Source organism: Vipera berus (genome assembly GCF_964194415.1).
Source record: "Vipera berus genome assembly, chromosome: 1".
NCBI classification, from domain to species: domain Eukaryota; kingdom Metazoa; phylum Chordata; class Lepidosauria; order Squamata; family Viperidae; genus Vipera; species Vipera berus.
The window spans coordinates 123,864,881-123,886,521 of record NC_138202.1 but is presented as its reverse complement, the minus strand read 5'-3'; the positions used below and the strand labels follow the sequence as shown (position 1 = coordinate 123,886,521).

The following is a 21,641-nucleotide window of genomic DNA, read 5'->3' as shown; positions in this document are numbered from 1 at the left end:
ATTATATTATATTATATTATATTATATTATATTATATTATATTATATTATATTATATTATATTATTATCATTATTAGCCAAATAATATTTCTTTTATTTACACTTAGCATACTTTGTGAACTAGTCACTGTAGTTTGCAATCCATGGTTCATAGCACAGTATGTAACATATGTAAACCCAGCCAGTTGTGGTTAATTCAGTAAGTCATGAGTTTTAAAGTATGGCTTAGCGTGATGAATCAAGTGAGAAAGAATTTTTAAAAAACTGTTGAAACAGCTAGATACCAGACATCTAGAATTACTGAACTGATAAAACTGTTATTCAGAATCTTCATGTTCAAAAGATTATAGTGATAGGATTTATAAAGCAAATGATTAATATCTCTTAACTAATCATTGTTGCTATATTATACATTATGGGGAATGTATGCTAAGAAAATGATTTTGTAATGTATGAAAGTTAAACTAGCTTTATGTCTGTGGATATTATTCTCTCATTCTGTAATTACTCTACAATTCATTTTTACAGTTCTCTGCAAATAGATATTGTATTTTAATCTGTGTTTTGCCATGCATTTTTTATTAATCTATAATTAAGTTGGCCATATCTCTGCTGCAAAACTCCAGACAATTACTAGAGGACAGCAAAAATAATGGTTTTTGATACCTCTTTTTTCACTTTCAAATAGATGAAGTCAGATTAAACATCTCCCACAGGCTCAACAGTATTTTCAAGGTAAATGCTTATTAACTCCATTCTCAATCCATCTATGGAAATTTTTATAACATTTAAACCTGTGTACTTGGCAGCACTGAAAAAGGACAAACTCCATATCTTTGCCTAATCCTAACTTTATTCTAGAATTAATTTGTGTGCCAGTGTTCAGTTCATTTTGCATTAAATATATTCCTGATATTGTATAATGTGAACAGAATAAGTACAATACATTTTGTTGCCAAGTATATTAGAATCATCACCTTGAAAATCTTGCAACAGAGTTCAAATGACTATTTGCATCTTTTCTAACTACTCTTCATGGTACTTTCTAAAGCAGGTTTCTTCATTCAGTTGAATCACAATTTGGGGCAAATTCAAATAGTATGTTTTATTCACTACTGAACATGTCAGAATGATCTGGTTATAAGTAATTATGAGTCCTAAATTATGGTTTACAAGTGACAATGATTATCTTCAGAAATTGGGCTAATACATTTATCCAATGTGTGAACTCTGAATGTAGAGTTTTATAGTTTTAATATTTTCAATCACATAGCCCATTTTACAAAAGGATGCATTGTATCTACATTTCCAAATCTTTCTTAAAATAAATTAGTCTGACATTTGGTGTTCCTTTGCTACTATTATTATGGATTAAAATCCTGGGTCCTCCATTTAAAGCACCTGAAACAAATTAAAATATTCATTCTCCCAGTTTGGGGGAAATTATTTGCCACTATAATATCCTTTAAAATCCTAAATGGGATAATTAGTGCATTCATCAATTGTAATTGATTTGGGGAAAGTATAATCTCATTTAATTATTTCCAAAAAGGTATAGAGTTTTCATTTTGATTCAGATGTTCTCTTCAACTCTGGCTTTGGTGATAGGAACAAATTAAGATGGCTGTTACTCTGATCTACAGTAAATATCTGAAACTGTAGCATACACTCTGAGTAGGATTGTAATTCATTTTTAGTAGGTTGTAGAGTAGATGTATATCTTTACAGAGGGGATAACAATGGCAACAGTGTCCTGTGTCACACATTTTGAAATTAGTGTGGCAACACGACTGGTTTCAGAAGACAGGCAATGAGGACACATATTTTTCAAAAGAACATAACAACAAAGTTAGTAGCTGGGAAGAAGAAAAGTATTTCATGCTTACACTTCCCACAAATTCTATTGACAAACTGAGGGGTAAAATTGAAAGAAAGCAAATCTACCTCTTAGAACTGCTATAGGTGTCATTCTTTTGAGAATAATTTAAGACAAAGTCTCACAACCTTCCCGTCTCTCCTTTCTACCTCAATTAACCTTAAATTATTGGCCTATACTAAAGTTCAGGGTTCCAGTACAAATACAATCCTTTATAACATAATTTATATTTATATAATACAAATATAATGTATTCATTGCACTTAGAACCCACCTGTTCTCTAAAATTCAAAGCAACTATGTGGAGCTGCCATAATTTCATCCTTGCAATCACAGTACTATGAAATCAGTTGTACTTAAGAAAAAATGACTCACTTTGCTCGGGGACTGAAGCGGGATGTGGGGCTTGGATATGGTTGGCCCTGATCAAGGTCCAGTTGTAATAACTACAGTACAGAATGCAAATATCACTATTAGGACTGGCTTTACCATTAGGCAAAGTGAATCGGTTGTAGAGCAGAGGATCCTAAACATTTGCTATCACATCTCGTTTAATGTACACACGTATCCTAAAAATCCAAACATCAAAATGAACAATGGAAACAATGTAATGAAACTCTAGGAAAGGTGGATTTAGTTTAGTAACGTAACTAAACATGTCTTTAATCTCCCCTGGACTCGATCTGCATCTCCACAAGGGAGGTACACCTCACTGTTTTGGAAACCCTGATAGAGAGAGTTGGGGAGATGCCCTTGAGGGAATGAGGCAAGAATTGTTCTGTAAGCAAGGAGGGCTGAAACTCTCTTTAAGTCCTGAAAAGCAAGATGATATTTGGAAGAGACTCATATAGGGTCCTCCTGATTCAGTGGGATGTAAGAGGGAGGGGAGGTAAAGCACAGTCAAGTTTGTAAGATTCTGTTACTATAGCTTGTCTCAATAAAGATTATAGCTTAATCTTTCTCTGGAGTTTACTTCCTTTAAAAAAACTAATTAAAGATTATAATTGCAATAGTAAAAACTATCACAAACTAAAAAAAGAGTAAAAAGTGCAAAGGAAAAGAAAAAATGTAGAGGAGGGAGACAGGGAGGGAGGGAGGGAGGGAGGGAGGGAAGGAAGGAAGGAAGGAAGGAAGGAAGGAAGGAAGGAAGGAAGGAAGGAAGGAAGGGGATACAATTACTTCTAATCTTCATGTCAACAATTTTTCACCTCCTATTAATTTTCAACCAATGATCCCTTTATTCCATGTTTTAGTTTTTATTTATAAATAAATTCATAAAGCATTGTCATTTCAGGTCCTGGTGTCAGCAAAGGTTCATTAAGGATTTCCAGAAATCTATTTTATCTATCTATCTATTTTAGTCTTGATTAAATAAGCCAACTTTATATTTTTTCCTTTCCTCTAACAATCTTAATCTTTACATCATTCAAGTAATGTTGATTTCATTTTTAAATTCCTTCTCACAAGATTCATCCAAGCTTTAACAAACCTCATTTGTAAATCCAATATAAAAGAATTATCCAAGTCAGTATCTTGGCTCATTATTCTTTTTTGATTTTTAAGTCATCAATCTAAAGTTGGTTTCCTGGGGAGTAGATCAGGATGTCGTCCAAGTATATCACGACAAACTGATCCAACAAATCCCGGAAAATGTCGTTCATGAAATGCTGAAACACAGCGGGGGCGTTGGTCAGGCCAAACGGCATCACCGTGTACTCAAAAATGTCCATAACAAGTACCAAATGCCGTCTTCCACTCATCACCCGGCCAAACCCTGACGAGGTTGTAAGCTCCACGCAGGTCCAGTTTCATGAAGATCTTAGCCTCCCGGAGTCAGTCCAAGAGTTTGGGGATGAGGGGCAGCGGGTAACGATTGCACACCGTGATGGCGTTGAGTTTCCTATAATCGCAGCAAAGCCGCAATTCGCCAGACTTCTTTTTGACGAAGAGCACGGGTGCAGACACTGGCGAGGACGAGGGCTGGATGAAACTGCGAGCCAAATTCTTCTCCAGAAAGTCCCGCAATGCAGCCAACTCGGGGTCTGACATGGAGTACAAACGCCCCACTGGGAGAGGCGCATCAGGGACTAAATCAATGGGGCAGTCATAGGGCTTGTGCGGGGGTAATTGATCTGCCTCTGTCTCGCTGAACACATCAGCAAAGTCGGACAGTTCGGGAGGCAAGGAAACCCCTGGGGAACCCTCCACCTGGCCGGCACAGATATGGCGGGAGTGGTCCACACACTGCAAGCTTGGGAAGGTGACCAAGTTCTGTGACCAATAGATCTGTGGGTCATGCGCCCGGAGCCACGCCAGTCCCAAGACCACGGGGAAATGCAGATCTGAGGTGATATAGAACTGGATGGCCTCCACATGGGAACTGATGGCCATACATAATGGTTGCGTGGCGGCCATAATTGGCCCAGACAGGAGCACTCGACCATAGATAGTCTCCACTAACATGGGCGGATCCACCGGGCACTGGGGAACAGCCCATTTGGCCACAAATGCTGAGTCCATAAAATTTGTGGTGGCCCCAGAGTCAATTAAGGCATGGACTGGAATCCCCTCTGGCTTGCCAGGAAGGATCAGACATGCCTCCAATATCAGATGCCATGGAGGTCCACAGGCAGCATCGGAAAGACGTCGCTCAGTGTTGTTGTGGGACGCCCGATCTATCACACTGTCTAGATCGGGCTCGGGGCGTTTCCCGACAGAAAAGTAGGGGACTTTCTCGGGGCAGACTCGGTCACTGATGCCCGCTGTTGCTTCTTTGGGCAAAAAGCAGCCAAATGCCCAGGGTCCCCGCAGTAAAAACACAACCCCCCCGATCGTCGTCTGTTCATTTCAGTCACCGATAGATGAGACCTGGCGGCACCCAGCTCCATTGGCTCCTCCCTTTGAACTGGGGTCTCATGCACAACAGGGGCTGCAGGGGTCTGTGGGGTGGCACGGTGACTCCTTCGCTGCTGCAACCGAGCATCGATCCGCAGGCAGAGATGGATCAGCCCATTCAGGTCTGAGGGAATATCCACATGGGCCACCTCATCCAACATCTCCTCCGACAATCCATCCTGGAAGGCATCCACAAGCGCAGCCTCATTCCAGGCGGAATCCTGGCTAAGCAGCCGAAAATTGCTGATATAGCCCTGTAGGGGGCGTTGACCCTGCCTCAGAGCTTTCAGGCGGTTGAGTAGCAGTCTGAGTCTTTATAGGGTCCTCATACATCAGACGCATATGATCACAAAACCCCACAAAGTTGTCCAACAATGGACTAGGTTGAGCCAGCAGAGGCGTGCCCCAACTGTTGTGATTCAGGGTCAGCCTGTGGGTTCGGCAGTTGGGTCGGACGACTCAGAGGAGGAGGGGGGTGTTGAAGACCTTGCTGAGGGGGTTGAAGATCTTGCTGATAATAGCCCTCAGCCAGGCCCCTCCCACTTGGTCACCACGGAGACCCAGCTGTGTGAGCCTGACAGCATGGATGAAGATGACCCACAGCTGGCCCTGTTCAAGGACGCCTGACGCAGGAGGCAGTCAATTAGGAGTAAACAGAGGAAGGCAATGGGGCTCCTCGGAAGGAGGCAGAGAGAAGCCACGCCCTGAACTCTATATAAAGGGAATGTGTGGGAGGGCTGGTTTGCTGAAGGCAACCGCTTGAATAGTTCCTGTTTCTTAAAGCTCCTGTTTCTTGGTTCGTGTCTTGTTTGTTTTTGTAGCTATAAAATTGGCAGGCGTAATTCCAGCCTCTTGCCTTCTTGTAAAAGGGGTTGTCCCTGCCTTTTCTGCAGGGCCGGTAGCAGGCTAGTACAGAACACCAACCAGCTGCATCACCCAAAAGAAGGCTTAACACAAACCCCACCTTATCCCGGTCAGTGGGGAAATCAGCTGCTCTCACGCTGATAAAGAGCTGGCATTGTCCCAGTAAAGCAGGAAACAGTTCTGGATTGCCAGTAAATTTATCCGGCATCGCAACTTGGCATTTTCTCCTGGGTGGGGGTGATGGTGGGGGTGCAGCATGGACCTGAGCTTGCAATTGAGCCACCTGAGCTGCCAACAACGTCAGTTGCTGGGCGAGCTGGGCATTCTCAGCACGTAGCTGCTCCATAATAATAGTAAGGGGTGGGAGGCTGAAGGCAAACTGTTCTGTACCAGCCTACTACCGGCCCTGCAGATAAGGCAGGGACAACCCCTTTACAAGAAGGCAAGAGGCTGGAACTAAGCCTGCCAAATTTATGGACACAAAAGCAAACAGAGCAAAAACAACACACGAACCATGAAACAGGAGCTATTCAAACGGTTGCCTTCAGCAAACCAGCCCTCCCACGCATTCCCTTTTAAACAGTTCAGGGCGTGGCTTCTCTCTGCCTCCTTCCGAGGTGCCCCATTGCCTTCCTCTGTTTACTCCTGATTGACTGCCTCCTGCGTCGGGCGTCCTTGAACAGGGCCAGCTGTGGGTCATCTTCATCCACGCTGTCAGGCTCACACAGCTGGGTCTGCGTCGTAACCAGGTGGGAGGGGCCTGGCTGAGGGCTCTCATCAGCAAGCTCTCCAACACCCTCAGCAACCTCTCCAACACCCCCCTCCTCCTCCTCTGAATCATCCGACCCAACTGCCGAACCCACAGGCTGACCCTGAATCACAACACCCTGTTCCTTCCATTGTTCTTCATTGGATTTAATCTCCAAGCCTCTTACCATCTTTCTCGCTCTTGTCTGCACTCTTTTTAATTCTTCTGTGTCCCCTTGGTCAGGTAGGCCTCAACTTATGACTGTTCATTTAATATTAGTCCAGAATTATAACAGTCATAGAAGGAATGCTTTATAGCCTATAAAGCACTTCTTGCTCTCACAAAATGAGGTATCACCACCCCATAATCACATGATTATGATCTGGGTGCTTGGCAATCTGTTCACACTTATGACTGCTTGCCAAAGTACCTCGCAATCATATGATCACCATTTGCAATTTTTTTCTGCTGGTTTCCAGAAAGTCATTGTAGAAGCTGGCAGAGAAGGTTCCGGTTCCCTCCCTGCAGAGAGCTTTTTGAGAGCGGAATGGCTGTTTGCTAAAAAAGAATCTCAACTGAGAAGAAATCTCAGCTTTGTGTGGAGCTGTGATTCTGCCACCCCAGAAGGTAGCCCTTCAAGAACAAAAGGACTGCTTGATGAGGGCAGGGGAACTCCTCCAGCAGAATGCAGAATGCAGAAATGAAAATCAAACACCAAGGGTCTGAGTTCTGTTCCTGCAGCCCTTCAGATGAGTTCTCCTCCGCACATGGAGTAGAGCTGAACTCAACAGGCAGCCCTTTTGCTCCAGCCACTTAATGACCTGGGAGATCACTTAATGACTGCAACTGGAAATGCCAGGTTTGCGGTTGTTGAACAAAGCAGCCACATAGGTGTCTTGCTCAGCAACCACTTTGCACAACAACCAAGATTCCAGTCCCAATTGTAATGATAAGTCAAGCACTATAGCACCTGTATTGCGGTGATCAGAATCAGATACAATAATGGCTGGTATGGTCTGACCAGTGCAGCATAGAGTGGAACTATTAGTTCCCATGATTGGAACACTGTACCTATGTTGATGTACTTCAACATTGCATTACCTCTTTGGGAACTGAAACATACCATTAACTAAGACTTAATCTGTTGTGAGCAAGACACCCAAACTTTCTCACAAATATTTATTTTATGTATTTAAAACATTTATATCAGCAGTCCCCAAACTTTGCAGCTTGGTGGTCTGTAAGGGGGAGGAGAGGGGAACCGGACTGCACAAGCAGTGGGCTGGGGTGCCCACACCCACAGCTCTACTTGAGCTGCTTGCATGCATGCACACCAGAAAGTTGCTCATGGGGTCCAGTTCCTAATAGGCCGTGGCCCAGTAGTGGGCCACAGCCCAGGGCTTGGGACCCCTGATTTATATAGCCACCCATCTTTCAATCAACTCTGAGCAGCTCCTAATCAAAAGTAGTATTGCTGAGCCAGACACAGGCTTGTAATTGTGCATCTGGGTTTTCCACCTAAGTGCAGAACCTGACATAGTCCATAACTGAACTGCATTTATTGGAAAAAATGAAAGTAGTCCGAAGAGCAAAGCATAAAATTGTATAGTTTGCACTACTGTGAAATGTGTCAGTTTTCTACATGCCAAGCCCAAGTTCTACCTAGTTTTAAATGCTCTCAATAAAAAGTGTATACTACATGAAGTTTTCCTCTGGGGCATTCTTCCAAATGAGCAAGTTGTTATAACATATTCAGGATATATAAAATATTTCATATAAATGTAAAATTCTTATGGTTCTACCAGCTGTGTGTGTTTCAGAAATAATTCACTGTGTGCTTTATACCCAGAAAATGTAAGACATATAAAATAGATAAGGAAATAATCTTTATTAATTCAGCATTTTATCTGATAAGACATATCTTGTCTAGACAAGGCTAACAAAAAAACAACAACAGAAAATCAAAGTGCATTAATATCTGGTAGTTTTTCAAATTTGAAATACCTACACACAAATGACAAATTCCCTGCAAAGAAAAGGAGAGAAACTTTCTCCCCATCATTACCACCAACAAACGGCAACTATTCAATCGAGACAGCTCATGTTAGGACCACAAATATCCCTGGTTAACCAACAGATGTGTGGCTCAGCAGGGCTTTGATATTAATTAAGTGGGAGACTCAGCAGTGCTGAATGAATGCTCCCCTCCCCCATCCTTTCACAGGACACATACCATTTTTTCTTCAGACTGGGATAGAAAGTTTTTGTATCATTTTTTTAAAAAAAATCTGCATTAATCTAATTATAATTGCACAGGCAAAATTATTTGTATTCAGATGAACAAGCATACAGAGTGTACAATATAGAAATGACAAGGGAAAAATCAACGTTTTTGCTACTTCAGCTGCTTTAATGTTTATGTTTAGTAAAGCTCAAATGAAAATGGTGGCTTCATCTACCTAAATGCATGCTAGATTTTCATTTTGGACAGATGAGCTGTAGAAAAACAGATTTCTTTGTCCCATTTACAAAACATTCCATAGAAACAAACTGGCAGACTTAAGTTTGAAAAGGGGCAATATCCTATTCTTAGACGATACTATTTTCAGATGTTCAGAATGTGATATATTTGATTCAGATTCTGTTGATGCAGGACAGCCTGGGTTAACTCCATCTGTCTGGCTTCTTACTGGATTTTTTTTAATGAAACAGATATTATATTAAAATAAGAAAAGTGATAAAAATTATAGGAAAGAGAAATGGCTTTTCAGACAAATAAACGGAGCTTTTTAAAAACAATGTTAATAGCATTCCCAAATCAGAGCAAAGAGTGATCTCTACAGTTTTTGATGTATCCCCATGGAAGATGCCAGGTTGCCCAGCCAGAGAACGTTTTCAGTGGCTTTTCTTCTGGCAGGGAGGTTTATTACAGGGTAGTCGAAGTGTTACCAGAGGAAGTTGAAAAGCTGGATCCCTTCCTATATCGAATCAGGATCTCTTTGCTGATGATACCTTGCGAGACCAAGATCTTGAGGAAGTTGTTCCGGAATTTCTGTCCTATAAAGGCGTATATGATGGGGTTGATACAACTGTGAGCAACTCCCAAAATCTCAGTACCTAACAGGGCATTATCAATTCTTTCTTGAACTGAGCAGGTCTCTGTAATGACTCCACTCCTCAGCAAAGTATCAATAAGCAGGGCGATGTTGTAGGGTAGCCAACAGATCACAAAGACCAGCACTACAGCCAAGATTACTTTCATTGCCTTCTTCTTTTGCTTGTTCTTCGTCTGGTAGAGTCTGTGCACTGTTATTCCATAGCAAATCATCATGATTGTCAAGGGGAGGAGGAAACCAAACACCTGTGGTAAAATTCTCAATACTACCCTCCATTCAGCTGTTCGATCCCCACCAATGTTCTCATAACAAACCCTGTTAGAGGAATTTGAGAGTTTAAAAACTTCCCGGAAGCGGACCACTGGGAGCGAGAAGAGGAAGGCGAATAACCAGATGCCGATGCAGACAAATTTGACCCAGTGCCTCTTCTGAGTGGCTGCCCGAGTAGCATAAACTATTGCCAAATAACGATCGAAACTGATAAAGGCCAATAGGAGGACACCACTGTAGAAGTTGACTTCTTTCAGAACCGAGGTGATTTTGCACATGACAGTGCCAAAGATCCACTCATGAGCTCCATACACAGCCCAGATGGGCAAGGTGACTGCAAAGAGAAGGTCGGCAATAGCCAGGTTCAGGAGATAAACATCAGTAGCAGAACGGTTTCCTTTGCTGAGGCTCACCACCAGAATCACCAAGGAGTTGCCCAGGAGGCTCAAAATGCAAACCAATGTATAGATAACTGGTACAATATATTTTATTGTAACTGATTTATCCCGTAAATTGCAAACTTCTATAAGTGAACCTAGGAAATCTAAACTATCATTTGCGTATTCACTATAGTTATCTAGGATGCCTGAAAAGATCAAATCCTCCTGATCGCCTTGGATTCCTTCCATCTTGGATATCTTGTTGTAGGCCTGTGTAGAACATGAAGCAAAGACAGGTCAATAACTTTTTTTCTAGGCACAAGGCAATATCCTAATCATAAAGTGATTCTTTAGGGCTCCTACCAGAGTTGATAATTGTTCAAAAGAAAGATAAGGTAATAGACTTTGGGCATGGGCACTGGGCATACAGAGTTCCATACAGATACTAAATTCCAGAGCGCTCATCTCGTGAATGCCACTGGCGAGCCCTGCCTCCCTGTTAATGATGCCATGTCACTGTAGCTTCCTTGCAGCTTCTAGGCATCCAGCATAAATATGTGCAGGAGGAATGCACATGTGTGGATGACGACTTCTACATGACCAAGACCCAGTGGAAAACACAGATGACTATAGGAGCCCAAATTCTTTTATAGCATCATAAATGGAGGCAGAAGAGAAGCACTTGAGCTTTTCCAGGTTTTTGTTCTATCCTCGTATGATCAAAGTAAAAGATCACTCTAAAACCATGGTGGTGAACCTATGGCACACGTGCCACAGGTGGCACGCAGAGCCCTCTCTGTGGGCACGCGTGCCATCGCCCCAGTCCTAGGCCTTCAGCTGGGTTTTATAAAACCTTTTTGCTTTAGGCCTCTGCCACCGTGTGCAAAAGAAAAAAAAGGTTCAATCAATCAATTTCAACTTCTCGTAGGGGAAAAAAATCTCGCAAAGTTGGAATTGATTGAACTTTTTAGTCCCACCCAGCCTGCCGTTAGCACGGAAGCCACACCCATACAATGGGCCACAGCCACCCAATGGGCCATGCCCATCCGGCACCCAATGATACCTAAGTGGGTTTTGGGTCGCAGTTTGGGCACTCAGTCTCTAAAAGTTTCGCCAACACTGCTCTAAAACATAAAGGTAGCTGACTTCTGAACAGAAGTATGGAGAAGCTGACTAAGGATGGGGGTTGAGGCAGGTTTCTTCCAATAGAAAAATATGTACAACCTCTGCAGAAACTCAAACTTGCAAATGAAAAAAACACCCTTATTTTTCCCCATCCAACCCCAATTTTGTATAACCTGTGGCTGAGTTAAAAATAATCTGCTCAGCAGCTAAACAAACAAAACAACATGGGATCCCATAGATCTGGGACTGATTTTAGAGTGGTGCAAGGACCCCACCAGAAAATCGCCAAAATTATCAATATCCACAAATACAGTAGATGCTTTTTAACATCAAGGTATTCTTCATTTCAATCTGACAGATACTGGGAATTTTTAATGACATGTAAATATTGATCCGAGACACTGCCTACAGAAGGACAGTCAATTTTGTCTTTGTTGGTTCTGACATATAAAGAATATAACAATTACAAAACATAGTTGTTAGTTTCTGCATGTAGTTTGTGTATGTAGTTTTTTCCCCCTCACATTTCCTCTGTCTATGAAGTTTTCATTATATTCATTATATCATACTAAATTCATACAGAAAGAATACATGGGGGTACGCAACAGGTGCTGCATTGATCAGGAAAAGGACTTAGTAGGTGGAAAGGGTCAGCGTGGCTATGCAGGCAATGTGCAAAAGAGGGGTTGTGTGGATGGGGAAAGCAGGAGAAGTAGCTTTGGGAGAAATACACGAGAGGTAGCACACAAGTTATCTAGCCTTCTCCAACCAGATATTGGAGCCAGACAATATGACCAATCACTGTAAAGGATAGGATTTAATAGATCAAGGCTTCCAAGTCCAACATAAACATGCACACAGGTAGTCTTCAACTTACAACCACAATGGAGCCCTAATTTTTGTTGCTAAGCAACACAGTCATCAAGTCATTTATACCCATTGTACGACTTTTCTTGCCGCAGTTGCAAAGTGACTTGCTGCATTTGTTAAGTTAGTAACATGGTTGTTAAGTGAAACTGGCTTCCAGATTGATGTTCCTTATTGGGAGGTCACAAAAAGGTGATCATTTGATCCCGGGACACTACAAACCATCATAAATATGAATCAGTTGCCAAGAGTTTGAATTTTGTTCACAGTTGTGTGAAAAACAGTCATAAGTCACTTTTTCAGTGCCTTTGTAACTTTGAACGGTCACTGAATGACTTGTTGTAAGTCAAGAATTACCTTTATTTTCTGCCCTGGTCATTAAAAGTCCTGTAGCTTTCCTGTCTCCTTTTCCATGAAAAGACACTCCTGTTGCTGCTTCAATTACTCTATTGGTAAGATTGATTGTGTAAGCAAAATACATAATCACATAAAGGGAATCCACCTTATGAAATATTTAACACTTGAGGACTTCCGGTGGCTCCGCGGCGCCGGAGACAGCCTTCCCGGGCTGCCCGCGGCTCAGCTGAGTGATTTTCGCCCGAAACAGCGCCGATCAGCTGTTCGGGCGAATTTGAAGCCCCCTCCTCGGGAGAAGAGGAGGGGGTGAGGCCCCAGGTAGGGGTCGAGTTCTCTGAGGCCGCCTGAGCTTGTAGCTTGGGCGGCTGAAAGATCGAACTCCCCCGTAGCCTGGGTCGCTCCCAGCTGGCCAGCGCCTCTGCTCCTGGCTTTATGGAGCAGAGCCAGGCGTCTGCGACCACCCCTGCCTGAAGGAAGGACTATGGATTAAAAGAAGCAGGCAGAGCGGTACAAGAGAAAAAGGTGAAGAGGATTATTTTATTTTACTCTCGAGCTTGATGGATTTTTTTTTTTAAACTTTAAGTGAAAGTGCGTCACAATTGAAAGTTAAAGATGGCGGCTAAACCTCCCTCTAAAACTCTTCGGAGTGGTGGATCTTCTCCGGTGCAACAATCATTATTACAGGCGTTGCATCCTCCTGATGTATTGACACTGAAGGATTTGCGAGATGCTTTGGATAAACTTTTGGAATCAATTAATCAAACAATTGGTGAGAAATTTGCACAGATGGAGGAGAAATTGAAGAAGTTGGAGGAGAGAATGGAGGAGAGGATGGAACAGAAGTTCAGGGTGATGAAGGCAGACATTTTGCCTTCAGTGTATAAAGTGGCTGAATGTGTGGAAGATTTGGATGAAAAAGTGGGAGATTTGACTCAAAAGAATGCCATATTAGAAGCAAAAGTACTGGAGAATGAAGATTTAAGAGATAAAATGGATAGAGATTTGAGTCTTGCCCAGTATTTCCAGATGCAGTTTGCTATTAGAATCAGAGGTTTAAAGGAGAATATTAAGGAAGATCTAAAGCAGCTGGTTTCTGAGGCTCTTGAAGTGGTATTGAAGCAGCCAGCATCCGAAATAAAAGAAGGCATGGATAAAGTGTTTCGTGTAAATTCATGGATTGCTAGACAGAGAAAGTTGCCTAGAGATGTGGTGGTTTATTTTGCAAAAAGGGAAATTAGAGATGAAGTTATACAAGGTGCCTATGACACTAAAGTCGTGATTGCTGATCAAGAAGTTCTGGTTCTAAAAGAAATTCCTTCAAAGATTCTAAGGAGAAGGAAGGATTTTACATTTCTTGTGCAAGAGCTCAAGCAACGAGATATAAGGTTTAGATGGGAGATTCCAGCTGGGCTTATGGTGACGTATGAAGGTAAAAGGTATCGTCTGGTTACTGTGATGCAAGCGAGTGATTTTTATAATAATGTTTTAAAAGTAACTCCATCAACACTTCTGGAAGCTGCAAAGGGATCTGGAGAAGGAGAACATCAAGAGGCTGAAGATGGAAAGATAGAGGAGAATGCTGCTGGAGGAGATCAAGTTATAACACTTTTGGATGATCTTAGAGAACAGAGGGTGACGCGTGCTGCTTTAAAACGATCAAAGAAGATAAAAGAACAAGAACAGCAGAAGTCTATGGAACTTTCACAATGTACTTACAGCCAAGTAGTGGGAGGTGGGAAAAGATTTGGGTGAGGAATGTAAAATTTAAACAAGTTTGAAATTTAAGAAATTTTTACAAAATGTTTTATAGATGGTATTTAGATTTTAAAAAGCTAAGTATGTATTTGAATTATTAGCCTAAATGTTGGAGATGCGGTGATGAAGATGTAATTTATTTTCATGTATGGGGAACCTGTAAAAAGGTTTTAATTACGGCAGTAGGATTTTTGATAGGTTAGTATTGGAAAGAGGAACTGCCGACTATAGAAGAGTGGGCTTTAGAGGTTTTTGATTTGGTTGAAATGCTGAAGATTTTGGCCTATTTGTAAGATTACTTGCAGGAACGCTATATTATGGAAGGAAGAGAATGGTTTGAGTTTATCCAGAATAAGGATAGGGTTAAGAAGTTTTATATTTGAATAAGGCTTTTTCTTTGTCTCTTTTTCTATATTAGTTTTTTTTTATATATATATATTTGATATTATTAAGGTTTGTTTTATCCTATATAAGCTAGAGAGTGATAGATTTTAGAGTTTATGGTTGTTAATATATGGTTGTTTATGATTGTTTTTTTTATATATATACCTTGTATTTAGCTCTGGGAAGTCGGGGGGGGGAGGGGGGGAGGGGGGGGAGGAAGGGGGGGAGGGAGAAGGGTGGGGGAGAGTGGGCAGGGGGGGAGGGTGATGGGAGGGGAAGGGGGGGTTTTAAAGAAAAATTGTATGTTAAAACTTTTCAATAAAAAAAAAGAAATATTTAACACTTAATTACAGATACGCTAGAGTAATTGTCTCTATGTCCACTAACCATCTTTTCATCAAAATGTTCCATCTTCTACAATAGCCTTTCCCAGCTTGATAACCTCCAGATGCATTCAACAAATGTCTTCCAGAATCCCATAAATATTTTGACTGCATATGAAAAGAACTGTAGTCCAACTCACCTGGAGGGCACTAGACTGAGGAAAAGTGCTCTAGTTTTGTAATAATTGCATTTGGAGGCATAAACGGAATACAGCTTGAGTTTTAATAGCCTTAGTGTCCAAAACTCTGTCCACAGAATTCATTTAATCAAATAATTCCTGCTCACCCTCAATTCCACTCTTAGGTTCTCCAATTTCCTGCTTATTCATTCCACTTTTATGTAAAATGAGCAAGAGTATATTCTTTACTTACTTGCCTGCTCTGGAGAGTCCTTTTACCAATACACAAATTTGAGTCTCAAGGTTCAACCTTCTCAGGAGGAACTGACCCTTGAAAATCCTTCCTCCACAGTAGCCAGAAAAGAACATCAGATCCTTCTAAGACTCTAAGTACTTCCTCACAGAACTGGTGAATAAAGCAACAGGAAATTGCTTACACAGTTTAGCAAGTGGACATCTCTGCTGTTCTAGTGCCTGTAGAATAACCTTTGCAGGGTGAATCCTTGAGAGTTGCACCTCTCTGAATTTCTTAGCTAGCCATACAGCTACTAGGTTGGGAAGACTGCTGTAGAATTGGGGAAAGGCAAGGCAAAGCAAACTATTGGAATGAAACATCAGGTATTACAGTATGCTGCAAAATGTGATGACCATTTTGCTCAAGGATTACAGAATGTGAACTATGATTTGTGCCTTTTATATGCAAGAGCATAAAAACTGGCATCTCTGAGCCTCAATGATTCACTGATATCTCTAGGTGGACTATGAGAAAAGGAGAGGTGTGATTTGGCCACAAACAACAATATAAACTTGGAACTGTGGAAGAAGATCATACAAAGAAACAGAAGGGCTTTTAGATGACCCTCTTATTTTGCAACTTTCCTGACTTATTCATAGAGAAATTTACAATGCACTAATGCTGTCTTCAGTTTGTAACTCCCCTGTGTTCTTATCACTGTTTTTTTATTTTTAACACATGTACCCACCCTATCCAGTTAGAGAGAAAGCATAGAATTGTGCAATTGTGCTTTTACCTAATAACATTATAAGAAATTCATTTAGAATTACAATAGAAGATCACCAGAACAGGGTGTAGGAAGTCAGCACACACACACACACACACACACACACACACACACACACACACACCAGAGAAGGAAATATTTTGGGGAATATTAAAAGAGGCAGAATATTATACTTCCCCAAAGGAATAATAGAGAAATCTTAGGCAGAAGCCAGCCCCAGTCTCCCCCAAGCAGAAATTCAGCAGGCCAAGTCTATAGAAATGCAGATTTGATAATCCCATTCAAAAAGACTGGGCCACATATTCATAAGCAAAATGCCTTCAGCCACAATCCCAGAGAAGGTTCAAGCTGATAGGATTAGAAACACAGACTCCCAAGGACAGGAACAGGAAGAACCTCAAATACAAAGCCACAGGAACAGGAAGAATCTCAAATACAAAGCCCAAAGAAGGTATAAAAGCCCACCTATCCCAACTCCATTTTGTCAGCTTTCCTATAAATACATGCTGTTGGTTCTGTTCTTCAATAAACCGAACCATCTTTCCTAAGTGTCTCCATTTTGTTTATTCCCAGCTTAGACTGGACCTGAAGATATATTTTTTTCAACAAGGGAAATTAGCACTCTAATGAAATAAGCAGTAATAATTAGATGAACAGCATTAAAGGCAGCAATATTAAGATAGAATAAAGATGTAAACAAAGAGAAGGGGGAGATGCAATTTTCCTATCCCTGATTCATAAGATACATGTGATCCTTTAGGAAAAGGGTGGTCACAGCACATACATAATCCTCCTGGAAGTATTTGTTTACAGACTATGTATATAAAGTCATGTGAGTATAATCAGCCCCAAAACGGCCTTGCATGCTCCTGGAGATGTTCATTTGGGAAGAAACACATGTGTGATCAGTCACCGAGATGAAATGTCTGTGGCAGTATACCTCTGATTAATAGATACTGAGAACATGGGACAGGAAAATATTTCTTCAATCAAGGCCTGCTTATCAAGAGCATTTGGGTGGCATGAATGCTGGAACAGAAGACCACTCATCAACTTTCTTGAGAAGATTGAATTCATTAGAATTACATCACAATCCCTTCAGAAGTGAATTGTCATTTCTAAAACTTATTTTTCCATGTATTTTTTAGAGCTGCAAAACGACTTTCTGACTGGTGCACAAAAATCATTTTGTGTTGTAAAATGTGGCTTTGCTTGATCTGTGTTGCAGTTTATCTCAAGACCACACTCCAGGAGCTTGCTAAATGCTTGACCAACAAATATTCAGTAATACTATGACAATTTTTTCAGCAGTGGATGACAATCACATGCATTTAACATTTATTTGATTCAAATCTCTCTCCTTTGTCTCACTCAGAACTCTTTTGTCATTCCTATTGCTTTCTTTGAATATTTATAGGGGAATTTTAGAAAAAACGGATTGATCTCAGATTGACTCTAGCTATACCTCCTAGCATGTATTATAGCCCATAACCAACATTTGACCTTCAGCAATTTAGAAGAATTTTAGTGTTTGTTTAGTCTGGAAATCTTAATTTTTGAAATATAATTGGGGGAAAAACTGTCATCATGTGCATGGTTAGAGAGGCTTTCTTTTATTTAAACTTTTTAAATATTTTAACCTTTTCTGGAACAAACACTGCATACTTTCAAGTAAGGTGCTTAGCATAAGAGCAGCATTCCTTAGAGTTCTGTCACTGGAGTGAATTTAAATTGTGAAAGAGAAAGTGTTTAGAATATTTCCTTCCCCAGACTAGCAAAGAGTTTATTCTCAGGAGCAGGGAAGAAATTGAAGTGCATGAATGGCAGAGAGGAATAAGAGACAAATGTTTGATTATGTATTGTGCAGAACATGAGACCATTCAGTCCAGATCATTCCAGATTCTCAAGTTACCTACATTAGCTCTACTACCATCTGCTATATTTCTATAGTGTTGGCTGGCTAGGTACAAGAACACAGTGTGAAGAAGCCAATGTCCACACAGGATCAAGGAAAGACAAAACTCTTTTATTTCTGTACAGAAGCAGAAGAGGACACTTCTGAGTTTCACACCCAGAAATTAGGCTCAATTATTTTTATACAATTTACCACTGGAAACTAAAGTAAGAGAATTGCCAACTGGTTACAAAGTTACTCGACAGTCACACACGTGCACAAAACAAAGTCATTCCACAATACCCTATTAATTAGTTAACCCTACTTCATTATCATATATACTGACTACCCCTCAGTATGTTTTTTTATTGTACTAATGATAAACATTACACTTCTACGGATCCTTGTCCAGACATCTCTAACCATTGCTTAAGCTAAATTTCATGACACCTTCCTTGAATCCAGGAATGGGTTCATTTGCAAGGTGCTTAGCTAAGTGATAAATCTATAACCTGTTAGTCTATATAGCAGCCTATGGAGTGTTTATGGCTGATCCCTCTAGCTCTTGCTGACAGGTGTTAAAAAGTGTCTCTAGCAGGCAAAAGGATAACTAATAGCTGTGTCTAAAGTTAATTCATAGCTTACAAAAGCCTCTAATTACTTATTAATAAGCTAATAAAAGCTGGCAAATTTCCACTTGTCATGCAATAGGAGGCACAGGATATTTCCACCATCTACATCAGGGGTCTTTAAACTTGGCCCTTTTATGACTTGTGGACTTCAACTCCCAGAATTCCTCAGCCAGGGATGCTGGCTGAGGAATTCTGGGAGTTGAAGTCCACAAAAGGGCCAAGTCATAAAAGGGCCAAGTTTGAAGACCCCTGGTCTACATTTTCTATGGCAACACCAGCAGCGATAGCCTCATTCAGTCTAATGCTAGGTTCTGCCATTAATCAGGAAGACATAAGATTGTGGAAAACTGAATCGTTATATAAGGTCTTCTGTTTAAATTCCCCCATTTGAGCAACATCACAGAATTTAAGTAATCCCTTTGGGGTATTAATCGTGAAAAGATAGAACTTGAGAGGACAGCATCTCTGGTTCAGATCAAAGTTCAAAAGAACTTCTCCCAGCTACAAAATCATGTATATGAAAACAATGAAGAGCTGCCATGTAAACTCAATAATAAGAGAATGGAAGTAGTGCTAAAACAATATGAAACACGCTATCCAGCTGCATATTTTGTTCCATATTTTGTTTTTTTTCTCTGAATATTGTGTTGAGGAAAATGTCTTTCTGGCTCAAAGATATGCCAATTTACAGGTTAAATTATTTTGGATGTATTACAATTATTACTTGTGGATTCCATGGCAGCATTCATAGAAAACAAGGGACAAATTATGGAACATGTGGGAGGCTGAATTATTGCACTTTGTCTGTGACACATTAGGATTAAAATTATTTGTTAGAATTGATACAAATAGAGAGATTATAGAAAGATGTCCAAGGCAATTCTTTACTAACAGAACTGCCTGAGTCATTTACAAAGCACCTTCTACCAGCAGAGGGAACTATTAATTGATTTAACAGATATTCAGATATTCAGCCTGTTTGTTCTGCAGTTGCACTTGTGGCCAATTACAGCTTATTTAAAACAATTATAAAAAACCTTTCCTCCCCTATCTTATTATGTGCTTGAGGATGGACCATTAAATCCAAATTTCTCTTAAAACCAAATGCAAGTCATGTGATTAAAGTTAGGTCATTTGCGTAATAGTTTGATATAAATGGATCCATTTGCAGTAAAACCTCTGTTTAACAGACAAATCCTAAATGTAGTTTGATTATATGCAAAGTCTGTTCAATTGCGATCCATAAGCCAAGTTTTTATATCAATGCATGTAGAGTTCTTAATATATTGCTTAGAGACCCAATGTACTAAACCACTATATTAAAATAAGAAAAATGATGCAAATTATGGGAAGGAAGGAAATCAAAAGACCAGTCCCATAACTTGGAGAAATGGCTTTTCAGACAAATAAACAGAGCTTTTTAAAAACAATGTTAATAGCTTTCCCAAATCAGAGCAAAGAGTGATCTCTACAGTTTTTGATGTATCCCCATGGAAGATGCCAGGTTGCCCAGCCAGAGAACATTTTCAGTCGCCTTTTCTTCTGGCAGGGAAGTTTATTACAGGGTAGTCGAAGTGTTACCAGAGGAAGTGGAAAAGCTGGATCCCTTCCTATATCGAATCAGGATCTCTTTGCTGATGATACCTTGCGAGACCAAGATCTTGAGGAAGTTGTTCCGGAATTTCTGTCCTATAAAGGCGTATATGATGGGGTTGATACAGCTGTGAGCAACTCCCAAAATCTCAGTACCTGACAGAGCACTGTCAATGCTTTCTTGAACTGAGCAGGTCTCTGTAATGACTCCACTCCTCAGCAAAGTATCAATAAGCAGGGTGATGTTGTAGGGTAGCCAACAGATCACAAAGACCAGCACTACAGCCAAGATTACTTTCATTGCCTTCTTCTTTTGCTTGTTCTTCGTCTGGTAGAGTCTGTGCACTGTTATTCCGTAGCAAATCATCATGATTGTCAAGGGGAGGAGGAAACCAAACACCTGTGGTAAAATTCTCAGTACTACCCTCCATTTAGTTGTTTGATTCCCACCAATGTCCTCATAACAAACCGTGTGAGGGGAATTTGGGTCTATAAAAGCTTCCCGGAAGCGGATCACTGGGAGCGAGAAGAGGAAGGCAAATAGCCAGATGCCGATGCAGACAAATTTGACCCAGTGCCTCTTCTGAGTGGCTGCCCGAGTAGCATAAACTATTGCCAAATAACGATCAAAACTGATAAAGGCCAATAGGAGGACACCACTGTAGAAGTTGACTTCTTTCAGAACCGAGGTGATTTTGCACATGACAGTGCCAAAGATCCACTCATGAGCTCGATACACAGCCCAGATGGGCAAGGTGACTGCAAAGAGAAGGTCGGCAATAGCCAGGTTCAGGAGATAAACATCAGTAACAGAATGGTTTCCTTTGCTGAGGCTCACCACCAGAATCACCAAGGAGTTGCCCAGGAGGCTCAAAATGCAAACCACCAGATAGACAAATGCTACAATATATTTTATTGCAACTGTTGTATGCTGTGATTTGCAAGGTTCTGCATATACACCTAGGGAATCTAAAGTATAATTCATGTAATCAGTATAGTTATCTAGGATGCCTGTAAGCAGAATATCGTCCCAATCAGCTTGGATTTCTTCCATCTTGGATATCTTGCTGTAGGCCTGTGTTGAACATGAAGCAAAGACAGGTCAATAACTTTTTTTTCTAGGCAAAAGGCAATATCCTAATCATAAAGTGATTCTACCAGAGTTGATAATTGTTAAAAAAAAGATAAGCTAATAGACATTGAACATGGGCACTTGGCACACACAGTTCCATACAGTTGTTAATTTCCAGAATGCTCACCCTGATGCCATGTCACTGTAGCTTCCTTGCAGCTTCTAGGCATCCAGCATAAATATGTGCAGGAGGAATGCACATGTGTGGATGATGATTTCTATATGACCA

General features: G+C 40.8%; 2 protein-coding genes across 2 annotated transcripts; both read right to left on the bottom strand.

Moving 5' to 3' along the window:
* Nucleotides 1–9,309: 9,309 nt before the first annotated feature.
* Nucleotides 9,310–10,398, bottom strand: LOC308674148 (C-X-C chemokine receptor type 1-like; the record flags this gene model as incomplete). Its single annotated transcript, XM_081338401.1, has 1 exon — nucleotides 9,310–10,398. One exon carries the CDS (start codon nucleotides 10,396–10,398, stop codon nucleotides 9,310–9,312), a length of 1,089 nt encoding a protein of 362 aa, XP_081194527.1.
* A 9,847-nt stretch (nucleotides 10,399–20,245) lies between these two features.
* On the bottom strand, nucleotides 20,246–21,334 carry LOC308674080 (C-X-C chemokine receptor type 2-like; the record flags this gene model as incomplete). Its single annotated transcript, XM_081338277.1, has 1 exon — nucleotides 20,246–21,334. One exon carries the CDS (start codon nucleotides 21,332–21,334, stop codon nucleotides 20,246–20,248), a length of 1,089 nt encoding a protein of 362 aa, XP_081194403.1.
* Between the last annotated feature and the right edge of the window lie 307 nt (nucleotides 21,335–21,641).